At 43.9% G+C, this 12490-nt stretch overlaps 1 protein-coding gene across 1 annotated transcript in view; it reads right to left on the bottom strand.

Annotated features, from left to right (window-relative positions):
• The window catches only part of PEPD (peptidase D), a 65397-nt gene that overhangs the window by 33050 nt on the left and 19857 nt on the right, over window positions 1-12490 (bottom strand). The window contains exons 8-9 of the mRNA XM_053449653.1: window positions 6476-6551; window positions 6305-6351 (exon numbers count right to left, since the gene is read on the bottom strand). Of these exons, the coding sequence (XP_053305628.1) occupies window positions 6305-6351; window positions 6476-6551 (123 nt within the window). The remainder of the gene's footprint in view (window positions 1-6304; window positions 6352-6475; window positions 6552-12490) is intronic.

The following is a 12490-nucleotide window of genomic DNA, read 5'->3' as shown; positions in this document are numbered from 1 at the left end:
TTTGCTTTACAAATTCCATGCATGGAAGTGCATCCCGTTAATGACAATTGACACTTTCTTCTCCCAATGGTGTTGAAATGTTGCCTCGCGGAAGAATGCAGCATCTGTCACACAATGGGTAAGCAAGTTAGCAAGCGGCCTCGGTGCAGGGATAGTGTTGTCTGTCCCTGCACCGAGGCAGACAGACAGAAGAGCAGGACTGGGACTGGCAAGTCCGATGCTGAAATAGAAGCCCACTGGCAGGGCACACGGCTGGAAGCTCTCAGACAGGGCACACAGCTGGACACACAGCCGGAAGCCCTCAGGCAGGGCACATGACCGGACACACGGCTGGAAGCTCTCAGGCTGGGCACGCGGCTGGGCACGCGGCTGGAAGGCCTCAGGCAAGGCAGACGTAGTCAAGCAGGCCAGGTCAGAACAGAAGGGCAGTATCAAATCCGAATCAGAACACAGGAGGAGAGTCAGAAGCAAGCCAGGTCACAACGGGTAATCCAAAACAGAATGCTGCTAGCAAGAGAACCAGGACCAAGGCCAAACAATGCAAAGGTCCAGTTTGCAGGAAGCTAGAGGCCTTTATACCGCAGGGTTGAAGGTAACGAGGGCAGGTGGCAACAATAGGAGGCGAGCAGAAACAGAGGCAGGGCGGCCACTAGAGGCTGAACTAACAGCCCAAAAACCTGAATGCACAATACAGGTGCCAGGAAACCAGGGCAGGGTGCCACAGCGACCACTTAAAAATAAATGAGTTCAGAAGAGGCTCTTCCAATGCAAGTCAATGGAGCCCAGCTGACTAATCACAATGTGATTGGTAAAATATATCTAAAGGTGGTTAAAAAATTACATAAATGTAAAAATAATTATCCAGTGATGCCACCACCAGGCAAACCATAAAGTTCCATTACATTGTAAAATGAAGTCCAACAATATTAAAAATATTATTTTTAAAAGTTTTAAAGTCCTAAAATCAGTGCTAGAGTTAAAATACTAGCATTTGAAATATCCATGGGGTGTCCTGTGTTCAAAAACGTATAGTTTGACGGGGGTCAATTGAATTTGCTGGGTTCAAAGATGTCCCAAATAGGACATGAAAGCAGGAAGACCACATGTCAAAATTCCAATTTAAAAAACTGAATTGCTTATGTCCCGAAATGTGGCCTTTTAGCCCCTTAAACATTTATCCATTGATGAATACTTCAAAAATACGATACTTTTGTAAAACAAGATAAGCATATGTAACAATATATATATATATACATATATATATATATATATATATATATATGTATGTATGTATGTATGTATGTATTGTACATATGTATTAGAAGCAGGCGTCTTAACTACTTACCACAGGATTCGCATGATTATTTCTCCCCTTTAGTGGAAGCTGGCACACTTTGGAGGAGGAGTAAAAGAAGGCTCATTCTAAACAGTTAATTTGTTGCACAGGTTAAGAACTTCCTTCAAAGATCCGTCACAAGAATTTGACCTTATTTAAGGAAGCAAGGTATGGTCGGGCATTGTCCTGAGGATAACCACCTCCGCCTGTAACACCAGACAATGCACGTCTGCAGCATTCATACCACATATTTAGAATGACTGTCAGTGGGGTATTCCCGTGGGCTGTGGGTAATCGGATGCAGCTTATTCACTCTTCATTACGGTCCCCGCAGATCTTTAGGGGTTATAGATTCAGGCAAGCTCGATTTAAGAGTAAGAGGGGTTAAACTCTTACTTTGACATGTGATATTTAGTGTGGGGGATGGGCTGTGGATCTCTCCATGCAGAATAATTGCTCCCACAGGGACCAATACACGGGGCCCGGAGTTTTGCACTTGACTACGGCAAAGTCTTGAATGTGATTTTCCAGGAACGTGGACGTAACCCCGCGGCCTGGAACCATTGTTTGTCTTAGCTGCGGGAGCCGAGCAAACGCATCGCTTCTACATCCTAATTATTCAACAGATGTTGTCTGCTCCGGAAGGGGCATTTTGTTATTCAAAGACCATTTATTTTGGCAGAAGTAAATATTTTTTCCCTCGGTTTCAGTGCTGGATTCCAATTTCAGTTGCCTGCCCCTAATATTAAATTATTATAAAAACAGCTCCCACCCCCCCCAGGAAAAAAAAGAGAGATAAGTAAATAATAGTAAAACGCACAAGCCGCTGGTGACACAGCTTAGAAAGGATGGGGATATGCTCTTTCATACATGTGCGTGTACCCTATATAGGAATAATATATGTATAAACATACTAGTTTAAACAAATGATATTCTCACTCTTTGTGCCCCTAATTAAACTGGAGGAGGGAAATCAAACTTTACCAACGCAGGCCATCTTGTTTTACTTTAGATCCCTGCTTGTATTACTAAAATACCTTATGTCTGTAAATGTTTCGTTTAGGAAACAATGTATCAAACAGCTGTATGTAAGAAAAATAAGACAATGTACGGTTAAAGCCTATGATCTAGCAGGTAAGAGCCTGGAATAGATTCAAGTTTTTATTTCTTATCTTAGATACAAAATAGGCAAAAAAAATGCTTATTTTCTGTAAATGTTTGAGCCACAAAATAACCCTCCGAGAAAAAGATATCAACATCACAGAGGAGCCAAAACGAGGTGGCTGATGGATTACTCTTACGAGGACATCAGGAACGAAACATGGGGATTCCTTATAACAAAAAAACACCAATGACTAAATATCCCTACCAGGCGGCCAAAATGCAAAAACACAAATGGATTTTTTTTTATATCACTTTCTCATCAATTGCTTCCCCTTTTACAGTTCTTGGTAAGTTTCTGTACTGCCCGTGACTCAAGGACTTTGTGAAGTGGGCCATTGTTACACGCCATGCTTTCTGCTGCTCTTCCATCTGTCTGTCTCACGCGGCAAACCTGTTCTACCAAAGAGCACAAAGGGAACAAAGTAACGGAGATCAATTATCTCAAAATAATACGGCACGGTCTTTAATTGTGACGAGGGAGGGGGAAAAAAAGTCTACATCAAAGGCATAATTACCTTTACGTGAAACGCGTCGGGCCGGCAGCCTTCTAACACAAGCGAAAAGGAATCTCATTGAGTTAGTTTAACAGTTTATTATTTATTATTATTTATCATAAACCTCTTTGCTCTTTTCGGAGTTCAGGTTCAAGTCCATGAATAGCAGACCCACGAGAGTATGAGTGGAGCCTTACTACGGTCTATACGTAAATGCAAGGATAACGCATGGAAATCAGAGACCTGTCATTGACCCATGGATAGGAGCCAATGTCTTTGCTACCCTAAAGACGTTGGTCTCGTCTTAGATTCAGGAGCCGTATGCCTATCCCATGCATGTTTAATCCCCTCACCAGGGGCGGGCTGGGCCGGGGGGCAGGGGGGCAATTGCCTCCCAGGCCGCCCTAAATCCGGGCCGGTGGGCCGGACGGACGAGCATTCAATGCGGCTGCGGCCGCAAAGTTAAAAACCAAGCGGCCGCGAGCAGGATTGAATGCGGCCGTCATGCGTACCTGGCGGGGGGGGGGGGGCGGTCCGCCCCCCCCCCGGCTGCCGCTCATCTGAAGGGTGCCACCATGCCGGCACGCCTTCTGAAATGATGCGCGCGGCTGTGCGCCGGGACTTGATGTCAAATCCCGGCGCACAACACTGAAGACGGTGGGCGTGGCTTCAGTGTTGTGCGCCGGGATTTGACATCAAGTCCCGGCGCACAGCCGCGCGCATCATTTCAGAAGGCGTGCCGGCATGGTACCGGAAGGACAGGAAGAAGAAGAAGAAGAAGTAGAAGAAGAAGAAGAGGAGGAGGAGGAGGAAAAGTGAGAGTGAAAGAAGAAAAGGTAGGAGAGAGTGGATTAGTAAGTGTGTGAGAGTGATGGGTGTTATGCTGAATGTAAGTGTGTGAGAGTGATGGGTGTTATGCTGAATGTAAGTGTGTGAGAGTGATGGGTGTTATGTTGAATGTAAGTGTGTGAGAGTGATGGGTGTAATGCTGAATGTAAGTGTGTGAGAGTGATGGGTGTTATGCTGAATGTAAGTGTGTGAGAGTGATGGGTGTTATGCTGAATGTAAGTGTGTGAGAGTGATGGGTGTTATGCTGAATGTTTGTGAATGAGGGTTTCAGATAGCATGGATGTGTAAGTGTTGGGGGATAGCTTGGCATAGGGAGTCCGTAATCACATTCCTTTCATGCCCAGATTCCAGCATGTAGTGGCTGCCTAGGCATGATAGGAGTGTGATTGCTGTTATAAATTATTTTTTGGTCCAACTTCGGTGTGTTAACACTTTTATTGGACAGAATAATTCAATGACAGTATTAATATATATATATATATATATAATTGCAAACAGCAATCACACTCCTATCATGCTAAGTCAACCAGCACATGCTAGAACCTGGGCATGATAGGATTGTGATTGTTGTTATATATATGTGTGTATATATATATATATATATATATATGTTAATATTGTTGTTGATTTTTTTGTCTAATTTTGGTGTTACTTTTAATAAAGTATTTTAAAGTTTTTTTTTTTTTTTTTTTTCAGTTTTGGCCAAGTGAATGCTGAATTTTTAGTTTCAGTCCAGAATGTTCATTTCGGTGCATCCCTACTATATACTATGCCAGTCACTAAAGTGGTAAGCCTACACCACATCAATGTTTGGCTTAGTATATAGTGATAGGGGTTGTCAGTGTCTGGCTCAATGCATAGGCACACATTGACGGTGGTACCGCATAATCCCTAAGTACATAATGATAACATTTATGCTGTACCCCTGTCAATGTTTGCCTAACCATAGAAACTATGCAGTTTTAAAGTGTGTGTATGTGTGTGTGTGTGGGGGGGTGCCACATACAGGGTCTGCCACAGGTGCCAAATACTCTAGGTACGCCCCTGCATCATGCGGCTGTCAGACCCAACGGCCATGCCTCAGCTCCTCTTCCCACGTCTTAAAAGGGGTGTGATGAAGAGCTGAGGCATGCGGTGCATGCACGCCGGCCACTTTAATTTCATTAGGCACTGGTGGAGTGACTGCCGCACGACGGCCACTTTCAATGTCGCTCGCAGCCGCTTTGATGGTGCAATGGGCCAGTTGACTAGACTTGCCCCCCAGGCCTTAGGCTGCCAGCCCTCCCCTGCCCCTCACTGTATTACCCTCTACCACCTCTGCTGGAAAACTGTTCTGCTTATCTACCACCCTCATGGTACTTCCTTACATCTAAGCGTTCATCCCTTTAGTTTTTGTAACAATTCACAGTAAAGAGGTATTCCTCACCGTTCCTCCCAATAGACGATCAGATATTAGTAGGAAGTACTGGGTTTGTAACAATGCAAGAAACGCATTTTGTCTGAATATGTCTTTCAATGACCCAAATGCCCCCCTGGTACACAAGAGGTTAAAAAAAAGAAGCTGGTAGAAATGCTAACGCTATTGATTCATACCGTGGCCTGATTATAATGCATCCCCATCCACAATAAAACCCATCCGCGCTATCATATTGATGGCCTCTGACAGCCAGAGTTAGACGAGAAAGTACTGAACAAGCGAAAATGCGATATATTCCTGTATTGTTATTTTATCCGACCGCATCTCGCAATTCAGTTGACTTGGCAGCTCCGAGTCGTTAAAAATCTGCCACCCGTCTCTTGAAAATCATCTCCGTCGACGTTTTGTTGTAAATTTACTGTCTGACACAACCGCACACTCCAACTCCGTCACGAATAGTAACCCTAATTAATAGGATCTTTATAAAGCCGGCCGTGGAGCGAGACGCTGGAACCTCGTCTGAAAACACGATCGGGATGCCCGGCGGAGCATGTCAGGGCGGGGGTATTTACGGCTAATTTGTTACAATCACTGCTTCAAACGTAACCAACTGTACTGACGACGCGGCTATTGAAAAATAAAACGTCCAGCTCGTTACACCACTAATTTAGGTCAATAAGGAAACATCAAAACGCCAGCGTGAAGGAAAAATGTCCATTTTCACTGTTTGTCCTAAAACGTATTATTTTTGAGGCCATTTAACATGCATGCGATCTCCCTTCGCCCCGATACCCATCTCATCTACCACCATCAGATGGGGCGGTATGGCGGAGGGTTTTGGACTGGCAGAGAAGACAAGTTTGAAGGAGGGAATGGAGACAAGCGTTAGGACGCCAACAGCCCCGAGACACAAACTCCAGCCGTCACTAGAGAGAAGGCGGCTAACGAGATCCGTCCATCACCTCCTCGCACCGGTGAAGCTGCAAACGCACCGACGGTCTTAACAGAAAAAAACCCTACATGCCATTTCAACACCCCGCTTACCTTTCCAGTTCATATTCCTTCATGCTCACTTTGGCTGCCTTCATGACCTGAGAGCAGAACATAAGAACAAACACGTTGTTAAAAGTTATATATATATATATATATATATATGCATGCGCGTCAGTAAATATATATATATGGCGTCAGTTATAAAGTAAGTTTTAATGTCACCTCTTTGTGAGCCTCGCTGGAAATCCTGTTTGTGTATCTCAGCACCTCCAGCTCCATGTCCGTCTTAAACACGCGGCTGTTGGGAGACCGGAGAAACCGTGCCATTAACATTTCAATCTGAAAAACTACGAATTTGGTGTTTTTCTCTTTTTGTCTTAACGATAGTATCATCTCCAAGAAGGAGGCGATTCTCTATGCTTGTATATTTGGGCTTAAAAACAGAACGTTTGGAGACTTACCTATCCATGGAGATTCCGCTACGTTAAGATGTCACATTAACAATTATCTTTTGGGTAAGAAATGTCTATTTGAATCAATACTCAATGAGTATGAGGTTTTAGCACGTTGCCCGGCATGCCACGTTATTTGGCAGGCACGAGTTGCGTTAAGAAATCATACCTTAGCATCAAATACATTTCAAAAACTAAACTCTGTCGAGATCAAAAGAAAATAAATAAAAGCAGCGTATACGGTTAACATTTTGGCTCATTAAAAGCCCAAAACGGTGTTCTGGCATGCCAGTGGTTAATCGGGCCACAAACCCAGCGGCTCTTCTGTAGGGAGGAACGCTTTCGGATGTTACATTCATTCTATCTTTTGGGTTTACTTTGGCTTGACGGGCGGCTGTCTCTTTAACGACTCGGTGACGGCTCGGCGACACGAAACCGCCGTCCGTTTCAGCGAACCCTCGGTGGCTGTTTGATTTATTTCTTGCCGAGCCTTTCGCTTGCCTCGCGTGATATCTTAGCCTTTAAGAAAGTGCTACATTACATTTTCCAGCTCTTCTTATGTACTTCAATTTCAATTATTATCTGCATTTACAGCTATCCGACCCGCAGCGCGCCGCTTTCCCTTCCACTTACTGGCAATGAAAACCCTGCTACCCAGAAGATCACAATCATTTTTATATTTCATCTGCCGGCCCTGGCGGACTCACCTTCACACCGGGGAGCGCTGCCTATAGAATGTTAAACAATCTTAACATGTTTACCCAGGCCGGCACCTGCTTGTACCACTCCTATTACGATCAGCCGTTAGACAGAGAGACTTTGACGATCCATACGCTTCAGAGGGGGACTCACATCACACTCAGCCAGCCAGTCGCCAGCTACAACAGGTTGTGGCTAAAGTGAGCGGAAGCCAATTAGCGGCCACCTTCTAAAACGGATCCTCTAGTAATCCTGAAGTCATGGCGGTGCCGGCAGCATTACTCCAACTCCTATGATGATCAGCCGTTAACCCTTACTTTACCCTGGGTGAAACACATGATATTTAGGTCTGTTTATGAATGATTACGTTTGATTAATAAATGAACCCGTTGTGTACGTTTGTCTGCCAGGACAAGTCAAAGCTCTCGGCAAGCGTCTCTGCCTCCTACACAGTCTTCACATGTTCATGCGTGTGAATCAGGTGACGGCGGCTTTCGCACACGGGAGGAGGAATATTTTGTCAGTCTCCTAATTAAAATATCTGATCTCACAGCTCATAATCAGCAGCTCTGTCCTTAGTTATCTGCGTGCTTTTTAATTAGTGCCACAACAAGACAATTCGCTCGCTCTGAACCCCAAATTACGCTATGAACGCCAGACACTAATTAGACATCGAGAAGAAGTCCTTTTCCTCCCCGCTAATGAAACGGATGCACAGGCTGCACATCGCTTTCAATGAGTTCTAGAAGACCGGATCAAGAAGTAAAATAAATCTATAAATCAAAGGAAGATGGGGGTCATCAAATTGACTGCGCTCCCATCGGAGACAAACAGGCATGGAACTTGGGGGCAGATCGGCCCCCTATCTGTAAAGCCTGGAACGTTAACCAGTCGTTGGTCTCATCTTAGATTCAGGAGCCGTCTGTCTATCCCATGCATGTTTAATCCCCTCACTGTATTACCCTCTACCACTTCTCGTGGAGTGTTGCTCCACTTATCAACCACCTTGTCAGTGAAGCAAACCCCCCTTGCATCACATCTCATCCTCCGGCTTTGCCGTAACATTTTACGCTTTTCGTTTGTTTAAAGGATAATCCCTTTAAATGTCTCGTCTCCTTTTGTCTCTCCTCCAAGCCGCACACGCTGTGATCCCTTCACATCTCCCGACCATTTTCATCCTGCAAGCCGTCTTATTCTCCATCCTTCAGTCCCGCGTGGTAACGTCACAAAGACATAGACCCGATATCTCAACGTCTGTTATATACAATTCCTGGGTTTTCCTTAACGCGGAGATGGTTTTACTTAAAGCAGAGCGGCGGCCGGGAAGGCATTCGGCGTTTGATGTTCAGGTGGCGCGTTTGGTTCTAGCGGACGTTATTTTAGGATTCTTGTGAAGCTCCCTGCAGAGTCGATGTCCCGCAAAGCGGTGGTCAAATACGGCTCCTCTATCGACAAACGCCTGTGGTTATGTACATTGGAATAAGAGAACTTGCCGACAGCATATATATATACATATACTTATACCTATATATATATATATATATATACTTATACTTATATATATATATATATACTGAAGGTATTTAATCACTCCGACGGATGCAGGGGGTCATCATGCTTTGTAGTGTTCGGGAAAGACGGATTTATAGGACTTGTGGTTAAAGCGGATCAGTCCCCTTTTATTTATCTAGACAAATGACACATGAAGGGTGGCTTATACTTTTCAGCAGTGTAGCCGTCTTGTAAGATAAATAATGCATTATTTCTACCACCTTCCGTCACCCCAGCTCCTGAAGCTCCGAGGACGTATCACAATAAGGATAAACGCATACCATATGACATTATACACTGCATTGGAACCAGGCACGATAGTAAGCTCTTTGGCCAATTATATCCCGCTAGAGATTTGTCTACTAAAACAATAAGAAAGCGAAGGAGCGGGTGGAAGGTTCTTATTTTTTTTTTTTTCTTGCTGGAAATCAAACTGCCTGGAAACAGCCCTGCAGGAAACAGAATAATAAAAATAATTCCTCCGTCTCCCAGCATCTAAATCATTTTCTACATCCACGTAACAATCTCATCCAACTTCCCCTTCAAAACAATCTTTCTTCGTCGCGTACATTTTATACGATGACAGCGCGCACTCCGTCAGAGGATACTTTTGCCGGTACCCAATAACATGTTATCGTTTGGAATATTAACGCAAATGATCGGAATGTTAAAAAGAAGAATGTATCGTTAAAGAGTATCAATTAGCGCCGGCCCCGGCGGCTACCTGCAATGTCAGGCGGGTATAACCTTAAATTGCGGATTCGGAATGCAGTCTTCTAGTTTATTTATTAGCCTGATCTTTTATTTATTGCACATCTAATGCGTAGCCTTGCCTGTAGGCATGAAGGAAACCTATAGGAACTCGGGTGCCAAGTGGAAATAATTGAAAAGACTTGTCTTATTCCTAGTGCGGATGACTGAAGGTATATGTATTTATGCAAAATTAATGGGCGTTTGCAGTCAACAGCGAGACGACCAACGAAATATACCCACCCCTGGCCGCCTTATGATGAACTTTGGAAGAAAGCAATATGACTATAAGGACTGCGGCTGGGGAAAAAAATCCGAGCAGCTGAGGATTGTGACGCCTCCATACTGTTCTATGGCCAGCAGCGCTCGCCCGGCCAACCTCCCGATGAACATACCCGTCACCGGAGAGAAGAGCCGGCTGCGCCTTCTGCCTGGAGTTCACTCAACCGCTGGGGAGTGAGGCCGCCTGCATCCCCTCCCTGGATGCAATTTTTAAATAAATATATATATATAAATATATATATATAAATATATAAATAAACATATAATAAATAAATATATATATATATATATATATATATATATATATATGAACAAACAGACAGCTGGCCCTTATTGGCTTTTGCATCGCGTTCTGAGCCGCTGCAGTAACTGGGTTAAGCCGCGCGTCTTGTACATTCTATCCTTTTTATTTTTAATTTTTTAAGATATTCCAAAACATGCAAAAGGCTTCCAAGCCTTCAAAGATCATTATTATCGAATTTAAAAACAGCAGGTATCGTGGGATCTAACAGAGGAGTCAGAAACTCGCGAGCGATGCCTAGAAGTATTTTCTGCGTTTTACCTTGAAATAATAAAAAAAGGTATTTTTGGCCCTATTAACGTGCTGTTCTCACCCCCCCCCGCCTACGCAAAGTGGGTACGTATCTTGAGAAAGCATGGCTTGCCATCTTCTAACTAATTAAGCTTTTAATTATCTGATAGATTCGAACCTCCCTGTAATATCTCATTACCATGACAGCCGAACGCGACACTCAGGATTCGGAACGCCTGGGTTTGTCATTACAGATCATGCTTTAATCCTTCCAGAAAAAATAAAGTGTCTATCAGGATTTAGGGGATTAAGGGCATTATAATCCATTTTTTTTCCCACTGCACAACCCTTTAATCCTTCTGGTTTCCGTGAACCTGCAAGGCGAATGGTGGCCTCTGCATCGCACTAAAACCATTGGCAAATGCAATGATAAATGGAGTGCAATCACCATAGCAACCAAGGTGACGTTTCTGCTGTTTGTGCCACACACGTTATACTTAGAACCCTAATTATTTGACCTACAGATTTGGTTTTAAATAACTATTGTAAATAAACTTTTATTGTGCTTGAATACAGTAAAACTGTTTTTTTTTTCTTCTAAAAACCGAGAGGAGAGGTGACGTCAGATAAAAAACTTGTACTTATTTTTCATGAGAATGTTGAATGCTCCGCCGCCGCGTATCGACTACAGAGACAAAGTAACAACAAACGCCATGGAGGAGAGAAACGGAATCATTAAAAGGATCGCACAAACGGGCATCACCAAAGTATTTTAACTCGGAATTTGGGCAAATAGTCCACACTTGCCGGATAATTACACTAAAATGAACTCTAACCATAAGAGAATGATCCATTTGGATGTAAAATCCGTTCAAACTCAAGCTATGTGGTTGTTCGGACCTCCAAATGGTCAACGGCAAGCCCGCCATGGATAGGAGACGGCTCTGCGAAGAACCCTACGGCTACTCAAAGATTTCCCAGGATCTGGTTTCTAGGCAGAGTTTTTCGGACGGTATTCGCTGGATATGCGCAGAATCCTTGATATGTTTTGTGTCCTAAACCGGGTTCCCAAGAGAAGCGGAGGAGAACTTTAACGCAGGAGCGGCCGACGAGCCGAGAACAAGCTTTAATTACGGACTCAGCTGCCGGAAACTCGACCGCTTGGCAAATGATCATCATCTTGGAGACGTTCGCAGATAACAGCTGTACAAATAGAATCTGGCCAGCAATACCGTTCAGGCTCCTTCCACGGAGGAAACAAAACGCAAGAACCCGCTTTCCGCCATTCTAAAGCATATTGGGTTTTTTTTTTCGCAGCCGGTTCGTGTTGAGATTTTAATGGCGCTTGCTGAAGGACATCGCTGTCATTGAAGAACTCTCTTCTCCAGGGGCTTCAGATCATTTTTATTATTCCGTTAAGCAGCGAATATTTTAAGCCTTAATCAATTAGGTTCCTAATGTGTGCGCTTAAACAGAGTGATTAGTATGGACCTTTATTGTTATCGTTTAAATGGTTTATTGAACTAGTCAGATAAAACTTTATCAAGGATGTCTTGATGCTTTGAAGCTTAAAAAAAAAAGTATTAAAGACTTCTAAAACTTGTATCGAGCGCGCAAGAAATCCTTTCATCTACTAATGGGTGTCGCGGTAACAGAGCTGGATTTATATCCCTGGGACATATGAAAGAGCCTATAAAGGATAATACTTAATATAGCTTGGGTGAGTGATAGGAAGAGTATGGAGAAGCATAAGTCCCCCGGAAATAGAAGGGATAGTCATTTTATGAAGCTAGGTCAAGCCACCACGGTAAAGAACACCTGGCCACTCCGGCGTCACCGGGACCTACAGGAGGCAGCCGCCATTAATAGGATTTGGCTGTCCTCCAGGAAGAACATTAGATGGAAACACTGTAGCGGCTTTATTACGAGGCATCTCATGCGCGGTGTATTTAAGAGTCACGTAGCAAGCTG

This window comes from Spea bombifrons, chromosome 10, assembly GCF_027358695.1.
Source record: "Spea bombifrons isolate aSpeBom1 chromosome 10, aSpeBom1.2.pri, whole genome shotgun sequence".
In the NCBI taxonomy this organism is placed as follows: domain Eukaryota; kingdom Metazoa; phylum Chordata; class Amphibia; order Anura; family Pelobatidae; genus Spea; species Spea bombifrons.
This window is presented reverse-complemented; position numbering and strand designations above follow the sequence as displayed.